This window comes from Pollicipes pollicipes, unplaced genomic scaffold, assembly GCF_011947565.3.
Source record: "Pollicipes pollicipes isolate AB1234 unplaced genomic scaffold, Ppol_2.1 Scaffold_7231;HRSCAF=8579_pilon_pilon_pilon, whole genome shotgun sequence".
Taxonomy (NCBI): domain Eukaryota; kingdom Metazoa; phylum Arthropoda; class Thecostraca; order Pollicipedomorpha; family Pollicipedidae; genus Pollicipes; species Pollicipes pollicipes.
Window position 1 is genome coordinate 22,643,958 of NW_023597034.1, and position 22,837 is coordinate 22,666,794.

The 22,837-nt window shown below is 50.7% G+C and overlaps 1 protein-coding gene and 1 pseudogene across 4 annotated transcripts; both read right to left on the bottom strand.

The window, feature by feature from the left end:
• Window positions 1-2,077, bottom strand: part of LOC119109855 (propionyl-CoA carboxylase beta chain, mitochondrial-like) — a 13,403-nt pseudogene extending 11,326 nt beyond the window's left edge.
• Window positions 2,078-4,919: 2,842 nt separating this feature from the next.
• Window positions 4,920-21,522, bottom strand: LOC119110716 (ubiquinone biosynthesis protein COQ4 homolog, mitochondrial). 4 transcript variants are annotated; one of them, XM_037234634.1, is made up of 8 exons: window positions 21,513-21,522; window positions 21,011-21,179; window positions 15,510-15,635; window positions 13,972-14,068; window positions 10,762-10,864; window positions 9,648-9,777; window positions 8,912-9,005; window positions 4,920-7,239 (listed from the first exon to the last, which is right to left on the bottom strand). In XM_037234634.1, the coding sequence occupies exons 2-8, from the start codon at window positions 21,135-21,137 to the stop codon at window positions 7,080-7,082; spliced, it is 837 nt and encodes a 278-aa protein (XP_037090529.1). In that variant the 5' UTR covers window positions 21,138-21,179; window positions 21,513-21,522; the 3' UTR covers window positions 4,920-7,079. The 4 variants fall into 4 exon arrangements, with proteins under 4 accessions (XP_037090529.1, XP_037090530.1, XP_037090531.1 ...); XM_037234635.1 differs by having other exon boundaries at window positions 21,508-21,522; XM_037234636.1 differs by lacking the exon at window positions 21,513-21,522 and adding an exon at window positions 21,448-21,471.
• Between the last annotated feature and the right edge of the window lie 1,315 nt (window positions 21,523-22,837).

Below are 22,837 nucleotides of genomic sequence, written 5' to 3' on the forward strand. Positions count from 1 at the left end.
ATATATATATATTATATATATATATATTAGATATGTATATATATATGTGTGTGTGTGTTTGTGTGTGTTTGTGTTATATATATATACATATAGATATACATGCATATATATATATATATAAACATATATATATATATATATATATATATATATATATATATATATGCGAAGGGCGATACAAATAAAGCTCCTAAACCTTAGTTGCATATTTCTACAAACTGCTGTAATCTATCGACTTGATGTTTTGTATGCTAAATTAAAAGACGTAGAAACATGTGCTGAGTTTTTAGACCTTTCATCTAATTCATTGCGTTGTTGGGTTACAAAATATAGACTATTTCATAGCCGTGTTTATTGGGGGGGATTTGGGCGATGGAACCCCCATTAACCTGATCACACAATTTTGTATTTGTACATTCAGTTGTGTTGTAGATTCAGACCTGTTTTCCTGCGCAGGAATGGTTTCCCATTTCAAGCAAATGTAATCTGCCTTTTGGTGTGAAAGCTTAAAATGTGGTATAAGCCACCAAAAAATATCTAAATAATTCTAGGAAATCTTAAGTGGTCCAAAGAAATGGATCACTAAAGACTACCGCTGTCGCTGATCGCGTTTTGTAACCTCAACAATCACAATTATGCGACAGATCACTTGCCAACGTTGTGAAAAACATGTGTTCACGTTTATCTGGACCGCTCTGTACTTGAAAGCTGCCACGTATTGCAATTGATTGCTTTTTATGCAAGTCCAGCCGTTTGCCAAAGAGTTGCAACTGACTTAACATATGAGCAGATTAGAATGCAAATATCATGTACATACAGAATACTATTCGGTACAAAATTGGCGTGATCCTAAAGGTGCTATGATTAGGTACCTACTACATATGACTGTTTTGTTGGTATTTAGCCCGGTATTCCCTCTTTGCTTATATGGATTGAGAGGGTTCAGAGGAGCATGTGGGGGGGGGGGGGGTCAGTCAGCATTGCGGGGGGGGGGGCGGCCTCAGGCACCCAAGGAAGTATATAAAGCGACGCCGTGGTGACAAGTGATGCTTCCTCCCATGGAACCAGTGGGGGTAACACCTCCTCCCCCTACTGACGTATACAGCTCCTCACTCCTTCAGTTGCCCAGATTGCGGGACGTCTGGTGGTGGCGAGACCGGACACTTTCTCCGGTAGTGCATTCTAGACGCAGTAGAAGTCCAGTGGATTCAGGTCAGAAAGAGTTGATGTTCACTCGTCCTTTTTTATGAAGCAGCAGCACCAAGTGGCTTTTCAAATGGTTGGCTTGCGTCAGAGGGGGGCGTCCTGCTGGGTGATGAAGCCGCTGAGTGATGCTACTGAGCGCAGACGGCTCCTCTTCCACGAGGGGCTTACACGCAGGAAAGTTGACTTCCTCTTTTCTGTCCCAAAAGAAAGATTTTGGCTTTGCAAGCATGCAGTCATTCATCAAGATAGTTATTCAGTGCTAACATAGCTTTGCTTTAAAGTCTGGACTTATCATGGTACGGCCAGGCCAACCGGAACTCGTTCTTTTCGCCACCCCCGTAGACGCCGTTACTCTTGGCGTTTGGCGACACTTTAAAACGTGTAATCAGCACGTTTAAAGTGATCGGTGAGCATCAGAATCCTTAGCTCGTTCGCTGGCCGACGTTGCGGTGTATGGCCCCTGCTGGCCGGCGACTGTCATGGCTTGATGTGCGAGCTCAGACATCGGTGCAATGGCCATCGCCTCAATCCCTTCACCTCCTGAAGCTTAAGCGCATCGCTGAGCGTTGACCTGGAAACCCGTGGTGATCTGGTGCTGGCTCAGGATGAGTCCCAGACTGGTCTTCTTGGAGAATGCCATATGCTTTACTTCATCCAAGTTGTCCTGGAGATGGGATCGTCCTGGTGTGATCCTTCCCCCGACCTTCTCTGGCGCAGGACCAATCTCCTCAGGCTTTCAGGATAAACCGGCGGATGAACTCTGACATTTAATACTTCGGGAATCCGGTCACAAACCCAGCTCTCCGCTGGCATTTTTGTTCCACCAAGCTGAAAGTGCATACCCAGCCTATAACGTCACTCACCACTTCATCACGAATCCGCAAGTCCCGTTTATTTGAGTCAAACTACATGCACGCACCATGACTGGGATTCAGCATTCGTTATCATACTATTCATACAGCTCGTGCCCATACATGCTAGCGTAATTCTTTTACGATGACGACAAACAATAACCCCCCCCCCAAAAAAAAGCTTAATGCAAAGGACAAAAACGAATCGCTGTGGACAGACAAAGGTTGATATCAATGCTAAGTCAATGTAAAGCGCACAAGCAGGGCGACGCAACCCAGATCCTCCGCCGAGGGATACAACTCTGACTCAAGAATGCTGGAAGCGTCCGGTGTCTCACCGGGCGAATGGCTCCACTCTGACGCTGCTTGGTACTCTGAACATCCCCAGCGGCTGACAAGCCGCCCTCTCGGCAGCTGGAGCCGCTCTGTATCGGCGGGAGCCATATGTCGTGCGCAGCGACGTCCCCACACCCCGCGCCTAAACATGGTCTGTGAGCGGGGCTGTCTGAGGCCGCCGGCCATAGCTGTGATGAGGCGTGGCACACTTTCAGGCAGGGCAGTCCGCGCTTCCACAAGGCTCGCTATTCCTTGACCAGTGCTGCGGGGTTAGGGGCCGATTGTGACGTGGTACGGCGAGCAGCCACCAGCCGAGCGGCAGGAGGTAATGACTTTTTGGACGCGATTTTAGAGTCGATAATCGACCCGCCCCTCATTTCAGAACGGCAGCAGAAGGCGATGTAAGATATATCTATATATATATATATATATATATAATAAGAATACATAGACTGAATGATCTGGCTGAGGATTATTGTGTAGTACAGTAACATCGGATGCCACTCAAGAACATGAGGATGTCGTGCGTCGCAGGCAATGGCGAAGCAAAAGGGTGGTGCTCATGGCGCCTTAGCCCCCCCCCCCCCTCCCCCACGTTGTCAGGTTATAATGCCTTTTTCGAACACGACACTTCTGAATATTATTTCGGAATTTGTGATTAGGACAACTCCTTTGGTTTTAAATATCATATACACTACCATGGACAGCGATACTTGGAGCCAAACAGCCGTAATTTGATACGCTGGGAACAGTACCCATAAACATTTGATCGGTCTGTTAGTCTGTGCGTCAATCCCGCCCAGCGACTGGTCCAAGGTCGCTCCCGAGAGTGCAGTTATTTGCCATCTGTCAGCATGTAGCATGTTCTTTCCGTCCATTCGAATGACTCAGTTGGTTAGAGCGTATATCTTCCGGTCCACCCACCTGTGACGAGGTGGGTCTGAGTCACTTTGGATGCCCGCTATTTTTCCCCTGACCGCTACGGTCCCGTGGCCGTTGGCAGCGGTCGCGCCATGGGCCAGATGGCGTCAGAGGCCAGGACGGACCATGCCAGCCATCGCAGCACGTTATACTTTTGCTCCACAGTTCTGCCGTTGACATGTATTTTCATAATTTCAGGATTCCCTAAAACCGTCGCGTTCCGCAGAATGGCCGAGGTGGTATGTGTACTCGCAGGCACTCAACAGGTAGTCGTCTGCCGAATATGTAGTCAGTTGGTCACAAACCACAAGTGATCTTCACACGGTGTGATCTTAGACATGATTCGTGATCTTGGTGATCATGACTGATCATGATTATGACTGGAAATCATGCTTGATGGTGGTCTTGGACATGATTGGAGGCGGCGGGACGGATAAGCAAGCACTAACCAGGCTGTGGTCATCGGCTCTGTGCAGAGGAACCGCAGACGCTACCTTCCATCTGTCTGGGAGCACACAGCTAACGACGGAGGCGTTAGTCAAACGCGGCGGCTGTGGCCCGAGCGTAGTTTCACAAAATTAGTTTTGGGGGTTGAACAGCGAAAATGACCCCAAACTACCCCCTAAATACACTAACAAATGAGTTTCTCCCCAGATTTAGCCTACTCTTCCGAATGTTGGGGAACTAGAGCCTGGGTCGGGGGCGGGGGAGGGGGGGGGGGGGGGCGAAGACACCTTCCCAACTTAACAGGGCACTACACCCCTGTCTGTGGCATGAAATATAACGAGCCAGATGACATCAAAGCAATGGCGCCCCGTCCGGATAGGCACGCCATCTAGCCCAACACAGCTCAAGAATCGCTTGTTCCGTGCATGGCTGCTGACAACTCGGGCAGAGTGGCTTGCCCTAGCGCAGTGCCGGCAGCACATACCTTCTGGGGGCGTATATTGTGTCTGTCCGAGCGTCAAATCGTAGCTTAGAGGCAACTCTGAACACTGGCGGAATACGCATTGACCGGGCTGGCTTGTACAGTTCGGATCTCAGCGTCCAAAAAACAAATGCGAAATGGTTAAAGAAATGCTTCACATTCGTAGGGGGTTTTGAACTGAAATGGCCATCTTGGAGATCATTTGGTGCAGTCCACAGCCTTGCCATTATTTAGGGTTAAGCCGCTACAGTTTCTGAGCTACGCGTTCGCGAAGATGGGGAGACCATTTCGGTGAGAGTATTTCAAGGTTACCTTGGCATGCACGGCGCCTTAATAGCGTCATACAAACCCTGCCATTTTGTAAGCCATGCGGCGGTCCGGGCCAATAAAAAAATAATGGCTGAGTCATTGATATTTTGCGTTCGTGAACACGATTTCCAGATATAACACCGTCAATTCGCTCTCAATCAATGCTGTGCAAAAAACGATATAATGAAACAATGGCACATCGAGTAACACGTTTAACTAACATGAAATTGTGTTGTCAAGATCAATCTTTTGCACCTCAGGGCATACCAGTAGTTTAAGTGAGCTTGTTTCTTCATGTCTGATGCTTGTTTCAATATATTCAATGTGAAAAATCCCTTTTAAGATGGAATCTGCTGTAGTGTTTATTAGCCAGGTCATCTCATAAGAAGTGCTTTCGCACTCTCACCACCTCCTGACACTGTCAAACAATGTGCGGTCTCCGGTAGGCGTCGTGAAGACCATCCGTGCGGAGGGCGACACAGTCCTCTCCGGTCTGGCCGCGTTGCGAGTCCTCTCGTACGGAAGGCGAGACAGTCCTCCCTGGTCTGGCTGTGCTGCGACAGTCCTCTCGTGCGGAGGGCGAGACAGTCCTCCCTGGTCTGGCTGTGCTGCGACAGTCCTCTCGTGCGGAGGGCGAGACAGCCCTCCCTGGTCTGGCTGTGCTGCGACAGTCCTCTCGTGCGGAGGGCGAGACAGTCCTCCCTGGTCTGGCTGTGCTGCGACAGTCCTCTCGTGCGGAGGGCGAGACATCCACTCTCTGGTCTGACCGCGCTGCGATAGTCCTGCCGTGCGGAGGACAAGACAGTCCTCCCTGGTCTGTCTGCGCCGTGACAGTCCTCTCGTGCGGAGGGCAAGACGGTCCTTACTGGTCTGGCCGTGCCGTGGCGGTCCTCTCGTGCGGAGGGCGAGACGCTCCTCACTGGTCTGGCCACGCTGCGACAGTCCTCTCGTGCGGAGCGCGAGAGTCCTCCCTGGTCTTGCTGCGCCGTGACAGTCCTCTCGTGCGCAGGCCGAGACGGTCCTCACTGGTCTGGCCACACTGCGACAGCCGTTCCGTAGATGTTTTCCTCGCGGAGCTCCAGCAGTTTGCGTCCCTGCTCGGGGGGCTCAGCGCAGGTGGCCTGTGCTGTGCATTTGTGGCGAGGCTACCGAAAGCTGTGAAGCAGGCGTTGAAGGCGGGAGCGCGGTGCGAGTTTCAGCCGCTTGGCGGCGGGGCGGCGGCGGGTCGGGAGTGGGAGTGTTTGAGCGGTGCCCGAGAGGAGGGGGGACGTGAATATGTGTCTGAACAATACAGGATGTGTTCAAATCATGAATTTCGTACATTGAACACATTTTGGGCGTTTTCGAGAGGACTGCCTGTATGGTCTGGCCTAAGGTCATCCTGACAGGATTGTGTATATATAAGACGACCGTGTTTGGATGTTGGCAATTTTGAGTGACAACACCACGTGTACACCTCTGCACAAAGCCGCGTGGGAGTTCTCAAATATTTGTCACATGCGAACATTTGCCCCATACCAACTTCAGCACGTTGAGCTTGTTGTCATCGACCAACTTGTGATGCACACGAACTTTGACATGACAAACTTATGCTAGGCAAACTATGCCCGACGAACTTAACGACCATGTGTCCTGAGCATTTCCCACACGATACCTACAACACATAGTCGAAACGTTTGCGTGCTGCGCAGAGCATGGATAATGAATTGCAAAAGGCCCACAGTTGCGCATACGCGCACGCAGTGCGAGGCAGTCTGCATGGTGCCCCTGGTGATGCTTACTGCAAGGATCAGGCGTGTTCCCTCCATTCTTAAACTGCTGCGGGACTGAAATCGATTGTTTGACGGGCAGTGCAGGAAACGGCATCACCACAGGGCTCCTTATGATTATCTGAGTCCAGATCCAATCCACCAACTTCCAATGCAGTCCACCCACCGATCTACCTCGCCCAAGCATATTAAGTCGGATCCGATCCAACACACCAAAGCAAACACATTTCCCCAAAGATCCGATCAATGTGATTCAATCTGATCCGAAGCAAGGCGATCTGTTACATTTCAATCCAGTTTATCATCAGATGCTTGATGAGCCACGTAAGACGAATATACTACCTATACATTGGGAACGGTTTTCTAACAAACTCATTCTAACCAACTTGTGCAGGCTAGGTTTTCAATATATTTTAGTCCTACTCCGTGTCGTTCAGAAACTTCCGGATTAAGTCCATTCCAATCCACCGACCAATCTGAAATTCACGCATTTATGTAATCCATGAAGACCTGCATCACACATGTACTGAAGCCATATAAGCACATAAACGCAGCTCAAAAGCTGCACCTGCCCAGGACGAGGCACGCATCCAGGCATTCATCACAGACTAGACGCCACGCGCCAACTCACTCAGACCGCCTCGACGGCGGTCCGAGTCTAGCGGTGCTGCGGTCCGTCAGCTAAGGGCCGGCGGCGGCGGCACGTGCAGCTCTCGCCGCAGCTCCCCCAGCTGCTGGTGCCAACGGCGCAGCGGACCGTCAGCTAAGGGCCGGCGGCGGCGGCACGTGCAGCCCTTGCCGCAGCTCCTCCAACTGCTGGTGCCAGCGGCGCTCCCAGTACACGCTGAGCAGGAAGCGGGCCTGGCGGCCGGCCCGCAGAGCCCACGGCAGACATGTCGTCCAGTAGAGCTGACGATGTCTGCCAGACAACGCCAGGACAGAGTCGGTAAGCCAAGTACACAGTCTGGGATGGGTTCTTCTAGCAAGTTTTAAAAACAGTGAGCGGACCCCATCAGGCGATGGTGCAGGCACCGATGTCGAAGATGTCTTGTCACGTATGCATGCATGGATATCTGTAATATGGTGTCGAATATGTACATCTGTCGAAGGAGTACCAGTAGTGTAAAATACGTTAAGGTACGGTTAGTGTAGCGGTTACGCTGCTTGTCTGGATAACCAAAGGAACGCCCTTCAAATCCCCGCGGCAACAGTCACTCCTGTCAGGGTAAGGATCGCGCGACACCAAAACACCTGCAGCTGAATGCGTCGTAAATCCCCAATGGCAAAGCATCTGTCTAAGATGTTTGTCGTATGCGCCCCAGGCAGTCAGTCAAAATCAGGCAAGGTGCACAACCGGTCCAGGGCGGTCTACCACATAGCGAAGTCCAGTACACTCCAACACATAGCGAAGCCCAGCACGGTCCACCACATGGTGAAGCCCAGTCTTATCAACACATAGCGAAGCCCCGTACAGTCCAGCAGATGGCGAAGTCCAGTGCGGTCTACCACATAACGAAGTCCAGTGCAGTCAACACATAGTGAAGCCCAACACAGGCTAACAGGTGGCGAAGTCCAATACGGTCTACCACATAGCGAAGTCCAGTACGGTCTACCACATGGCGAAATCCAGTACGGTCTACCACATAGCGAAGTCCAGTACGGTCTACCACATAGCGAAGTCCAGTACGGTCTACCACATAGCGAAGTCCAGTACGGTCTACCACATAGCGAAGTCCAGTGCGGTCTACCACATAACGAAGTCCAGTGCAGTCAACACATAGCGAAGCCCAACACAGGCTAACAGGTGGCGAAGTCCAATACGGTCTACCACATAGCGAAGTCCAGTACGGTCTACCACATGGCGAAGTCCAGTACGGTCTACCACATGGCGAAGTCCAGTACGGTCTACCACATAGCGAAGTCCAGTACGGTCTACCACATAGCGAAGTCCAGTACGGTCTACCACATAGCGAAGTCCAGTACGGTCTACCACATAGCGAAGTCCAGTACGGTCTACCACATAGCGAAGTCCAAGACAGTCAACACATGGTGAAGCCCAGTACAGTCTAACAGATGGCGAAGTCCAGTACAGTCTACCACATAGCGAAGTCCAGTCTGATCAACACAGCGAAGCCCAGTACAGTCCAGCAGATAGCGAGGTCCAGTGTAGTTCAGCACATAGTCCAGTACAGTCGACACACAGCGAAGCTACATCCACCTTCGGCACGCACTCTGGCAGGTAACACTGACGTCTGCCAGACACACACCCATCTGGAGCGAGTTCGGCTGCGTACACTCGCTGTCCGGAAGACCTGGCGATGCCTGCCCGACACAAAGCGTCTGGCGGACTCCGTGCGTCCAGACAAGGAGTGAACGAGACCAGGCATCAGTTCCTTTGCAAGACAGGTCTGAGCTCCGAGCTCTGGCCAGAGATCTGAACTTGACACCCCAGCAGCAGCGGGGGGGCCGAGTGGCGCACCAGCGACACCTAGTCTGTCCGAGCCGGTGGAGCCGACCTCTGACGCGCGCGTGGTCACGGACGCCTGCCAGCGAGCGACAGGCGGCGGTCGCGCCACCCCGGCGTCACGTACTTGGGCTTGAGCCGCAGCGGCGCCAGCAGGCCGCCTCCGATGCACATGGGCAGTCCCGTTTGCAGGCCTTCCACCCACTTGACGGTCACCTCGCCTGCCGGGCGGCGGCTGTCAGTCGGTGGTGCGCTCTGTGCGGGGACGGGCGCGTCGGCACCGGCGCGCGCCCCGCCGCCGGCAGAGGCGACCCTCTGCCGGCAGAGTCGCGCGTCCGGCCACAGGAAAACAGCCCAGCGCGTCACACCGTACGACGACGGAAGCAATGGCAAGTTTGTGTGATGATGCCTCCGGTCATTTTGCGATGACTTCACCCGCTTCGGTCATTGGTGACGGAAACTACCCCGTCCATTACTGCGCGGGAGACACAGACAGAGCTGAACGTATCGATTTGTCAGCGTATCAACCGCGTATCGGCCGATCGTGTAACGTCCATCACCTCCACACCACACAGCCGCAGCAGCACAACGCGTTCAATGTTGTGAGGTCACAAAATGACTATTGACGCCCACGCGCCCTAAGCCCAAACAACTGAGAGGGGCGAGGGCGCACCGCCTTCTTCACTACGCGTGCCACCATTGTGACATCGACCCGGGGGGAAACACCAGCCGTCCGAAGAGACCCGGACAAGAAGCGATCCGACGCCAGCGAGAGCCAGGTGTGGTGATGAGCGTCGCCAGACATGGACCCAACTCTGGCGGACCGTGTCGATGTCTGGCGACGCGCCCGCCGGCCCACTCACCCAGCAGGCTGGTGGGCATGCCCAGCAGGGTGTGCACGAGGTCGTGCGACTCGCGGTACCGCTGCATCACGTACGCCTGGTCCGCGTCGTCCACGAAGCGCACCGGGTCCCGGCTATCGGGCGTCACACGCTGCGGGGGTGGAGGGCGTCACACGCTGCGGGGGTGGAGGGCGTCACACGCTGCGGGGGTGGACGGCGTCACACGCTGCGGGGGTGGAGGGCGTCACACGCTGCGGGGGTGGACGGCGTCACACGCTGCGGGGGCGGACGGGTGTCACACGCTGCGGGGGTGGAGGGCGTCACACGCTGCGGGGGTGGACGGCGTCACACGCTGCGGGGGTGGAGGGCGTCACACGCTGCGGGGGTGGAGGGCGTCACACGCTGCGGGGGTGGAGGGCGTCACACGCTGCGGGGGCGGATGGGTGTCACACGCTGCGGGGGTGGAGGGCGTCACACGCTGCGGGGGTGGAGGGCGTCACACGCTGCGGCAGCGGACGGGCGTCACGCACTGCGGGGAAGACGGGCGTCACACGCTGCGGAGGCAGACGAGCGTCACACACCGGCCCTACAGACACCGCACCGCGCGTCGGGACGAGACGCTCAGCCGGGCTGCAGGGGACTAGACACGGAGGAGGCACAGACGGCGTCAGGAACCCGCACCAAAAATCTCGATGGACAGCTTACGTGGGAAGAGCACGGACAAATGCGCGTTCAACTATTACCGTGATGGCGACAAAGCACTGCCAGGCAACAAGAAGGAATGGGACGCGTGTGAAACGATGACAAGTCCTTCCAGCGCGAGACAAGGTTGACAAAAAGTAACTTGAATATTTGTCAATGTCCCATGACGGGCTTGGCTACTCCAAACTGTTTGTGTCCCCGCTGACAGCTGCAGATATTCTACATATCATGTTGATAATGAAAATCCCCAGAGTGTAAACGTCCGCCCCGCAGAATAGGACGTCGCTTTCCGCGAGAAAAAAAAAACACGACGTTTCCATCAGTTCCAGGCCTGCACAGATCCACTGAGCGGAGCCGTCCTGCGACGACTCTACATCCCGTGGTGCCCACGCGCCGCGGCAGTGCGCCGCAGTGCTCTGGCGCCATGTCCCACCTGGTCCTGCAGGAAGCGGACGTACTCGCGTCCGAGCGTGCCGTCCGGCAGGCGCGCCAGGCCCTCCAGGTCCACGGAGCGTGAGTTGATGACAGGCCGCTCCCTGCCGCCACCGCCGCGGGACAACGTCAACGCAGGCCACGCCCCGGGCCGTGCTAGGCGCAGCTGACCGGCTGCGAAACACGTCATGTGCCAACCAGACACGCGGCATTGCGCCGAGCTAAAACTCCCTCTGCATGGGGCTGCCCGGGTCACTCAGTGATATACCCAACCGCCTCGACTTTCAGCTGTACGGCGTCAATTTTCGTACCGCAAGCTTTATGCCATTCAATCTGTGCGGTTTGTTCGAAATTATGATCAACACGCGATTGAGGTCATCGCTGTCTAGTAGTGCATTAATGTTTGTTGTGTATTTGCATTGCCATTTACGTGATTTTTTAAAGGACTTTACTAATTCGTGACTTGTTTGCGTTATAGACGCCATGCATGACATCACATTATTTTGCCGATTGTACCCATAGAGGCATATTCTTACCAAATTGCGGTCGTACAAAACACTGATAAATCCTTAAATTAATCGATGCTGGCCTTCGACAAGCGGTGCCTATTCCGACTTCATTCATGTTGCAAATAACGGGGGAATGCGCATGGCCATACTAATGACATTCAGGAAAACAGTTGAGTAAACAGAAACGAATGGAAAAAGTCGAACAAAAGCAATTCGACGAAAAAATCCGAGAAACATAGTGGTGATGAAGACAAATGAACAGCCAGAAGACGTTAAAGGACAAGAAGTTGAGTCGAAATAAGGTCGACAGGGATGTCAGTCAAATCGGCGAAAGCGCAAAGGACAAAAGTCAAAGGGGATACAGGTCAACAGGGGTAAACAAAAGTTCAATCGAACAGTCGAAGGGACAAAAGTCCGCAGTGACAGACCTGAAAACACTTCAAAGTACAAGTCGACCACTATAAACTCGAATAGGAAAACCTGTATGGCATAAAAGTAAAAAGAGCGAAAAGAAAGATCCGACAGCAGTTTCACGGACAAAACAAAATAATCAGGATAAACGTTGTTTTCCACGCGGATCAACAAGCGGGCAGTCAGGGGATTCAACACAGGAGGAGCTTAATGATTTGACTGACGCCAAATCAAACACATGCCGGAGATTATAGCACCCACTCCAGAGGTGAATCCAAATAGTGCGCTCCTTTCGACTTATTTTCGATTCGGCTTTTACATTGTCAGCTTTTTGTCCTTCGGTTTAATATAAATTTAATTAGCCCTGTTCTTATCATCCCTGTCTATTCGCATCCATTTTGTCTTTCCGCGCCTCAGCTTCTTTCACATGCCAGGGGCTAATGTTCAAAAGGCAGGAGGCCCTTGAGTTAAACAAAAAAAGAGAAAAAAAAGATAGAAATCTGCGTCGCGTGACACGGTGGGCTTCTGCATCAAAAGAGGTGTATAGTGGAAATAAAATGTCACGCCATTGTTTGAATGGCAGACAAACCTCGCGCCGAAGTTTGTCGCGTAGTTCGTCAAAATGTCATAGACTTTCACAGTTGAGTAGTTCAACCCTTCGGTCTGCATACTGGTGCTCACACAAACCTCCACCTGCTTTTCTTAAGAATCGTGATCAAAGGACTTCTCAGAAAGTGTTCCCAAACCGAGGTAATAAAATATTTTGGGAAGGCAAGGGACCTTTTACGCTGGACTGGGCCCAACGTTCCGCGCCCTCGGGCTGTTGGGCCCCAACCTACTTTTGGAGAGCAATCTCCAGCCCCGCTCCCGCCACATGATCTGCCGCCCCGTGGCAGATGTGATCAGGTCACATTTGCACATTAACATATCTTGACTATTATCATCTGCCACGGGCGGCAGATCTTGCGGCTGGAGCGGGACTGGAGATTGCTCTCGACAAGTAGGGTGGCGTCCAAGAGCCCGGGGGCGCTGAACGTTGATCCAGGGCAACGAATTTTAACATATAGCCTTGGGACGATCAGGTCTTTCTGTGGCCGATAGCAACCAACATATTTTGTGACACTCTGTGACTCCGCTCAGATGCGATCAAGTGTCAATTGTGCAGATGATAATATGATAAGATGGGTAGGACGCAGCGAGTCCGTGCCACCTTGATATCCATTTTGATTTTCTGCGACTGACCACAGCAATGATATGAGGCACGCATCCCTATAATTTTATCCATCGCTGACCACACACTATATGTGCATTGCACAGTTCTGACCGCAATTAAAATAGTCAACACTTATAGTAAATGTCATTGGTTAATTCAAGGATATTTTTCGGACAGCTGGAGATGAGCAAAATTTGAGGTAATGGTATGACTGACGCTACACGAATGTTGTAGAAGAAAAAAAGATTCGTTGAACATGAAGCCAAGAGCCGATTTGGGCTTCCATAGTTTGTAACCATAACAGTACATCCACATGAAACACATGGAAGGGTTGGCACTTACGCATGACTGATATCAACCAAATAGCGGAGCTATCGATATTTCTATGGTGAGGCCTGAGCTTGGTGTGCCAAAGGTCGATGTCTCAATCGCTTTGAAAACAAAAATGGTTAAGCTCCAACACTTCTTAACGTGTCGGTCGCTCGCGTTCGGATCTGACGTTGCTTGCTCACGTTAGAATGTGACGCTGCCCGCTCGCGTTTGGATCTGACGCTGCTCGCTCGTGTTTGAATCTGATGTCGCCCGCTCGTGTTTGGATCTGACGTTGCCCACTCGCATTTGGATCTGAACTCGCTCGCTCGCGTTTGGATCTGACGTTTTGGCACCGACAACAGCCAGAAGCCACTGTGCTATCTGTGCCATCATGGCATCTTTACCATCGTGGAAGCCAGGAGCGTACTTTCGTAAAATGAGGTGGGTGGGGGGGGGGGGGGCTGAGCAGTAAAACATGAAAATATCTACCTCTAAAATACATCAACAACGGTTTTTCCCACATTTGGTCTACACTCTTCTCAAAAATATCGCGGGGGTGGAGGGGGGGGGGGGGGGGGGGGCAAGGGCTAAAGCCCAAATTGGGGTAGGTAAAGCCCTCCAACTGAATGGGAAACTACATGCCTGATGCAGGCAACAAATGTATGAAACCCAGGTGGGCCCATATGACACATCTACTCCTCTCTCTCAGAGGGCAGTTGCATGGCTTAATAGAAACAGCATGGCTATGTTGGAGCCCTCAGCATACCTCAGAATATCCTGCCCCTCTGGATCTTCCTGCATCTTTCTCAGGAGACATGGAAGAACAATAGCTCCTGTTGTCTCTCCTGACACAGCTACCAAATCTGTAACAGATGATCACATAATGGGCTGCTCTGCTACCAACAAGAACACTTCTTCCTACATACCTCCAGATTTCTGGCCTATTGTTCAGTTTCTGAGTCCGATATTGTTGTTGTCTTAACCTGGGTCACACAACACACACACAACTAAATGTTTAGACTCTGATATGAAGTGTGAAGTCAGGAGGCACAATAAGTGACCCCTACCAGTCAAGTCATCTTTTGTTAAATAAAGTGTCAAACTTTTTTTCTTAATAACAAACTTGTCTCTTTATATATGATTTCATGAGGGCAGCTGTGACCTGAGTTTAGTTAAGTTACCAGACCATTTTCAACCTGCGCAGCCTGGCCCAGCACACTTTCTGCAGGCACATATCTTGAGAAGTGCTAATTGCAGGTTTTCAGCAGGCAAAATTGAATGATACACCTCTTGCTCAGTTGACTTGAAACTATTCTTAACTGATGCTGGAATGTGGCAATTGTGTTGGTGTCATTTTTTGTTCAATTTCAAGTGTTGGTTTGAAAGGTAGACTTTGGCCACAATTATCACTACAAGGCGACATACCATCACCACGGCCATCATCATCCCTTTTAATGCTTTCCTGAGTATTTCTGCACGAAGCACATGCCTTGTACATATCAGGTCCTTGATTATCAAACTTGCTATTTCCTATCAAATGGACCAAATTTGTTGATGCTTCACAAAGAATATAAAAGCTAGACTTTGGCTGCAACTGTGGCCATGACCTCCACAACTGCGGTCACATTTAAGGGAGACCAGATTTCTCCCCTGATTTTCATCACTTGAATTTGAAGTTGAAATGATACAAAATTGCATTTTGTACATTTAAAATGATTTCCTGTTAAAAAAGTTGCTTCCCATTTCAAATGTGAGCTAACTTTGAGTAAAAAGCTTAGAATGGAATGTTTTTCACAGAAAAGCATCCTTGCAAACCTTGGTTATAAATTCCTGATGACTACTGCTATAACTGCTTAGGTTGTGACCATCATAGCCATAATTTTGTGACAAATATGTCTTGCACTACCTGCTACCTTGCATGCCAGCAGTTAAGACAATTATTATATACCTATTCAGCCTAGTATTCCTTCTGCTCACATGCATCAAGTGAGCTCAGAGCAGCACTGGAGGGGCTCAGGCCACCAAAAGTATTTTAAGTGATTGCCCTGGACTCAGTGCCAAAATTTGGGATACGCACTTCACTGGTTTAATGGCATACTAATGGTGGACACTGGGCTCAAACTGTGCAGCTAGGGCACCAGGATAAGGACTGAGACTTAAATGTTGGGAGTTGACGGCTATGCCTGCCTTGGAAACATGTGGTAGAGATGCACATGATAAGGGACACACTTTTCATGCAATGTTGAATAATGCATAAGATAAGCAATACACATCCATGCCACCAGAAGTATTTCTTATTCTCACCTGCTCTTGTTGGATCCAACAGTCCAAGAATTGAGGAGCCAACACCCAGCAACATCTTCTGCAGTGGTGATGAGTGGATGTGAGTGTCATAGGCATGACTGTCAGAGGCAAAATTGTTTCCTTCCTCTGCATTCTGGCTTTTTTTTACTTGGGTACCTGTATTGCCGACGGTGGGGAGAGAGCTACGCTGGCTGCAGGGTTTCTGTACTGCCATGATGGAGAAATGCTGTTAGGTATCAGCCGACGTAGTGACGTCACTGAAAATGGGTTTGCATCGATCGGGGTTCTTTTGGGCCGACTGAAGGCTACAAGGCATTTGCTAGCGATATGATGTCACTGGTATTCGACTGGATATGTGACGTCACTGGTGGTGAGGCTTTAGGGCTCTTTTGGGTGCAATGAATGCCGTAAAGCATCACCTGACGATATGTCGTCGCTGGTATTCAATGAAACATCAGGCGCAACGGGCCTTATTCCATCTTTACCTTTCGTACCTGTCTGCTGCAAGCATTTGCGTGCCGAATAAAAGCTTGACCGAATCACCTGAATGTGTGACGTCTCCAATCATCACTTGATACGAGTGCACTTAGGCCCCACAGCCGCGGTGTATCATGTTCCGTGAAATATCACTGGGTATCGTGACGTCAGTGATATTTGACTAAATATTGGTCGCAACAGGTCAAGGTTCATTTTTAGCTTCGTACCTGTCTACTGCAAGCACTGGCGTGATGAATAAAAGCTACCAAATCACGTGAGTGTGTGACGTCACTGGTCATGCATTTTTATGGATCTTTGGGGGCCAACCGAGGGCCGTAAAGCATAACCTAATGATGTGACGTCACTGGCATTCGACTGTGTGTGATGTCGCTTGTGATCAGATTTTACGGCCTCTTTTGGGCCGACGAAAGGTCATACGACATTAACTGAAGATGTGCCGTCACTGGTATCCGAATACAATTCAGGCGGCCATGGCCATGCTCCATCTTTACCTTTGGTACCTGTCCATTGCAAGTATTTGAATGCTGAAGGAAGGGTCTGCCGAATTACCTGAGTGTGTAACGTCACTAACCATTAATTTGTAAAGACTGTTTTGAACCCACTGTAAGCCATACCACATCAGCTGGCCATGTGACGTCACCGGTTTTCGTCTAGGTGTCATGCGCAACAGGCCATGCTCTATCTTTGCCTTTCGTACCTGTTTACTGCAAGCATTCGCGTGCTATATCAAGGTGATGCTGAACCGTCTGAGTGCGTGACGTCACTGGTCATGAGTTTATACAGGTTCACTTGGGCAGCCCAATGCAACAAAGCATCATATCCTGTAAAGCATCGCGGGATGATATGACGTCACTGGTATTCGACTCAACATCAGGCGCAACAGGCCATGTTCCATCTTTACCTTTCGTACCTGTCTACTGCAAGCATTCGCGTGTTATACCACATCATTGGTTAAGAGTTCTTACGGGCTCTTTTCAACCCCCTATATGGTATAATGCTTCAGTTGACGATATGATGTCACTGGTGTTCGACTTAACATCAGGCACAACATGTCATGTTCCATCTTTGCGTTTCGCACCTGTTAAAGTATTGGCGAGCCTAATGATGGCTCTGCCGAATCACCTGAGTGCGTCATGAGTTTTTACAGGCTATTGTTGGCCGAGTGAAAGCCATTAGGCATCATCTAACGATATGTCGTCACTGGTAATCCACTAAGTGTGTGACGCCATTGGTCATGAGTTTTCCCGCGCCTTTTTGGGCCGACTTAAGGCCATTAGGCATCAGGTAACGATATGACGTCACTGGTATTCAATTAAGCATCAGATACAACATGTCATGTTTCATCTTTACCTTCCGCACCTATCTACTGCAAGTATTCGCGCGCCACATAAAAGCTCTGCCCAATCACCTGAGCGTGTGGTGTGACTGGTTATGAGTTCACGCGGGTTTACTCGGGCTGACTAAAGGACATCAAGCATCATCTGGCGATGTGACGTCACTGGTATACAACTTAACACCAGGCGCGACAGGCCATGTTCGTCTTTACCTTTCGTACCTGTCTATTGTAAGCATTGACATGCTTAAGGAAAGCTCTGTGAAATCTCCTGAGTGTGTAACGTCACTGGTCATGAGTTCTTTACGGGCTGCTTTTTTGTACCTATAGGGTACAAGACATCAGTTGACGATATGACATCACTGGTATTTGACTTAATCTCAGGCGCAACAGGCCATGTTCCATCTTTGCCTTTCGCACCTCTATACTGCAAGTATTCGCGCGCTACATAAAGGCTCTGCCGAATCACCTGAGCATGTGGTGTAACTGGTCATGAGTTTACGCGGGCTTACTCGGGCTGACTGAAGGACATCAAGCATCACCTGACCATATGACGTCACTGATATTCGGGCTGTGGCCCAGACTTATGGCCGCTAGGCGGCGCCCTTGATTATTATTTAGCCATCAGGGCATTCCGGACCGCAGCTGCTCAGGGGCGCATCCTGTGATGCCGGGCGGAATAGCTTTGCATATACGGTTTGTGGGCTGGGATCACCTTTGTTTTGTGTTTACGTTTGTTCAAAATTTTAGTCGTTGAAACAGCCCGTTGCGTTTGAAGTTTTTACTTAATGGTGCGCACAATAAAATTAGTGTGCTTAACTATGGTGCATCTCCCACCTCTGCTGCGGAACTCCGTAGCCGTAGGTGGCCAAGTGACCTCCTACCAACTGATGATCAGTGACGTCACATACTCAGGTGATTCGGCGGAGCCTTCATATAGCACGCGAATATTTGCAGCAGCCAGGTACGAAAGGCAAATATGGAGCATGACCTGTTGCGCCTGATGTTTAGTCGAGCACCAGTAACGTCATGTCGTCAGCTGATGCATTATAACCTAAATGGGTTCAAAGGAGCCCGTAAAACTCGTGACCAGTGACGTCACACACTCAGGAGATTCGACGGAGCCTTCATTCAGCACGTCAATACCTTTAATAAACAAGTACAAAAGGTAAAGAAAGTACGTGGCATGTTGGACCTGATGTTAAGTCGAATAACAGTGACGACATATCATCCTGTGATGCTTCACGGGAGGTGTTGCTTTGTGGCCTTGGGCGGCCCAAGTGAATCCGTATGAAGTCATGAACCAGCGACGTCACCCACTCAGATGATTCGTCTGGAGTTTAGTCGATTACCAGTGACGTCATATCGTCAGCTGATGCTTGATGTCCGCCAGTCAGCCCGAGTAAACCTGCACAAACTCATGGCCAGTTACACCACACGCTCATGCGAATCGACAGAGCCTTTTTGTAGCGCACGAATACTTGCAGTAGGCAGGTGCGAAAGGTAAAGATGAAACATGGCTTATTGCAACTGATGTTAATTCGAAAACAAGTGACGCCATAACGTTGTCTGATGCCTAATGACCTGAACTCGGCCAAAAAAGGCCCGTAAAAGCTCATGACCAGTGACGTCATACACTCAGTGGATTACCAGTGACGTCATTTCGTTAGCTGATGCCTTATGGCTTTCGCTCAGTCAAAAATAGTTGGTAAAAATTCATGACCAGTGACGTCGCACACTCAGGTGACTCGGCAGAGCCATCATTTAACGCACCAATACTTTACAGGTACGAAAGGCAAAGATGGAACATGACCTGTTACGCCTCATGTTAAGTCGAACACCACTGACATCATGTCGTCAACTGATGCATTTTTCCCTATAGAGGGTTCCAAGGAGCCAGAAAAAAACTCATGACCAGTAACGTTACACACCCAGGAGACTCGACAGAGCCTTCATTCAGCACGTCAATACTTGTAATAGACGGGTACGAAAGGTAAAGATAGAACATGGCCTGTCGCGCCTGATGTTAAGTCGGACACCAGTGACGTCATATCATCAGCTGATGCATTATACCGTTTGGGGGTACAAAAGGTCCCGTAAAAAGCTCTTGACCAGTGACGTTACTTACTCAGGAGACTCGACAGAGCCCTCATTCAGCACGCCCATACTTCCAAGAGACAGGTACGAAAGGTTAAGATGGAACATGGCCTGTCGCGCCTGGAGTTTAGTCGAATACCAGTGACGTCATATCGTCAGCTGATGCTTGATGTCCTTCATTCAGCCAGAGTAAACCCGCGTTAACTCATAACTAGTTACACCACACGCTCAGGTAATTCGGCAGAGCCCCTGTGTCGCGCGAATACTTGCTGTAGATAGGTGCGAAAGGTACAGACGAAACATGGCTTAGATGGAGCATGGCCTGTTGCGCATGATGTCTAGTCGAAACCCAGTGACATCATATCGTCAGCTGATGCCTTGTGGCCTATAGTAGGCTCAAAAGAGTGTGCAAATTAATGGTCAGTGACGTACACACTCAGGTAATTTGGCAGAGCCTTCCACGGCAATGCTTGCAATGGACAGGTACCAAAGATAAAGGTGGAACATGGTCTGTCGCGCCCGAAGTTCATTCGAATACCAGTGACGTCACATCTTCAGTCATTGCCGTATGACCTTTCGTCGGCCCAAAAGAGGCCGTAAAACCTCATGACCAGCGACACGCAAAGTCGAGTGCCAGCGACGTCACATCGTTAGCTGATGCTTTATGGTCTTTAGTTGGCCGCACAAAAAATCCGCCAATACTTGCAGTAGACATGTACGAAAGGTATAAATGGAGCATGACCTGTTGCCTGATGTTCAGCCAAATACCAGTGACGTCATTGTCGCCAGCTGATGCCTAACGGCATTTCGTCGGTCCTATAGGGCCCGTGGAAACCCACGGCCATTGACGTCTTACAGTCGTATAGCAGTGACGTCGCTAGCTGACACCTTGTGGTCTTCAGTTGGCCGAAAAGCACCGTTGGAACTCATGGCCAGTGATGTCACACACTCAGGTGGTTCGGCAGCTTTCATCCAGCACGCCAATGCTTGCAGTAGACAAGTACAAAGGTAAAAATGAAGCACGGCCTGTTGCGCCCAGTATTTATTCGAATACCAGTGACGTCACGCTATCCGGTGATACTTCGCGGACCACGACACACCGTGGTCGTGGGGCCTAAGTGCACTCGTATGAAGTGATGATTAGGGATGTCACACATTGGGGTAATTCGGTCAAACCTTTATGCGGCACGCAAATGCTTGCAGCAGACAGGTACGAAAAGTAAAGATGGAACGAGGCCGGCCGCGCCTGATGTTCAATCGAATACCAGTGACGACACATGGCCAGCTGATGCATTACGGCATTCAGTGGACCCAAAAGAGCCTTACATACTCACGACCAGTGACGTCACATACCCAGCCGAATACCAGTGACATCATATCACAAGCAAAAGCCTTATGGCCTTCAGTCGGCCCGAAAGAACCCCGATCCCGATCGATGCAAAACCATTTTCAGTGACGTCACAATGTTAGCTGATGCCTCAAAGCTTTTGCCCCGCGCGACAATACTCGAAACCCTGCAGCTAGCGTAGCTCTTCCCTCCGTCGGCCATACAGGTACCCAAGTAAAAAATTACCTGCATTCTGGTGTGAGCTGCCTTCTTGGTGGAACTGTCTGGAAACTGGATGCTGTACATAACTTGCACCTTTTGCTATCAGCTGGGTTACATCCAGCTTGGTCATCAACCTTCCATTTCTGAACATGTTTCTTGCATCAGTTTCAGTTAAGTCCTGAGCATACCATTTCTGCAAGCAGCAGGACCCTGTTTTCAAACCACAAAAAACACAATGCTCTTGCTAAGCCAACCATTACCGCCCTAAGCCAGGGCGACAAAACACTCCTATGCCTCCTATGCCAATGCACGCCGCACGGAACACCGGCGAGCCTTCTCCCAGCAGACGTCGCTCACTTTTCAGGCATCAAATACAGTACGTTCCAGTCATACCATTCTCCTGAAAACTGGACGACAGGTTATTTGAAGACTATTATTTCAGAAAAACATGCTGTTTTTACCCTAAATACACCTATGTATTGTGCATAACACAAATAACGACATCATCCCCCAGCCCCTACCCCACACAGCGAGTACTGTTGACAAACATACTGCACACGTTCTCAAGCGAATGTGCTCAGTGAATACACGTGCCAGCTGATGATGACGTCAGAGCCAAGCGCATGTTTCTTTATCGTTTATGACGTCACCGGACAATTGCTGCGCTTTGAAAAGTACTGAAGTCCTTAAATGCGCGATGATGGTGATGCCACTGGGATACTCAACAATTGCTGCGTTTTCAAAAGTGATGGGCCGTTTACGGAGATTGAGATTCATGGAGCAAACCCGTGGTGTGGCCGTGGCCGGTTCGGGCCACTTGCCGCCGCACGACCCTGTTAGGCACTGTGGCCCCTGGCCGATACAGGAGCCCCTCGCTGTATCAGGGACCCCAAACATTGCAAATCGCAGGCCCCAGCCTCGTTCCTATTTGGTAAATGATCTCAACGGCTCAGATAGACCTGGAGCCGAGTGCTTGGCCTCGTGTCGAGGCCCTATATGAAAGGGATAGAAAATCCAAATAAGAGGGCACAGTAGAAGCCCTCTAACATTTCAAGTCACGGCAATACGGGTGGGGGCCAGGCCCGAGTCGAATCGAGCCGTTGATCTTGAGTCCCGAGAGGCCCTCCGGCCCCTCTTCGGGCTTTCTCAAACAAAGCCCGTGACAGACTATGGGCCACTGCCGGAGATGGGGCCGCGGGTTCAAAGTGACAGGAAGCCAACTGTTCAGTGCCCAGTGCTCGGTGCTGCCGGCCCACCTGGCCAGCCGGCCCGCTGACCGGCACCTTCGCGCCCCTGAAGGAGGCGCGGAGGTGCCGGTCAGCGGGCCGGTCATGCGAAGCCCCCTCTCGCCACTGCTGAGATCCCAGCGGGCGACCGGCCAGCGGGACACCCGTAATTACCGGGGGAGCTCCAAACGCGAGCAATGATCAACCGACGGGTGAAACGTAAGTGGAGGGCTCACTCCATGCCCTCAGCGCACAAACTTCCAGCACGGAACACACCAACTGCCTCAAGTTACATGGCAGTGAATCGGTCAGTGTTGATGTGAGCTAAGTTCGCCCGCGCAGTCCATGCGGATGAGATCCATGCCAGCAGTCCCCCTTATTGGTACGTGACATGGTAAAACCGAACCAGGGAGCATACAGTACGAAAATTATCCCGCACATAGTCGATATGATAGCATATGGGCAGCCAATCTGGGTCCCAGATGGGGCCGAGGCACCAGCCAGCTTGCATCCCATGCTGGCATGTAGCCAGCATGCCCACCTGCGGCGCGTTTGGATCTGAGTATATGTCGCTCACCCTTGTTGAAAATTAGGTTGTACGCAATGAGAAAATATCCAACCATGG

What these genes read in the sequence shown, in the direction of transcription:
- LOC119110716 (XM_037234632.1), bottom strand. An exon ending in CATGCCCACCAGCCTGCTGG is followed by an intron (nt 9,006 to 9,647) that starts GTGAGTGGGCCG and finishes GCCGCCCGGCAG; the next exon opens with GCGAGGTGACCGTCAAGTGG. An exon ending in CCGCTGCGGCTCAAGCCCAA is followed by an intron (nt 7,240 to 8,911) that starts GTACGTGACGCC and finishes GTTGTCTGGCAG; the next exon opens with ACATCGTCAGCTCTACTGGA.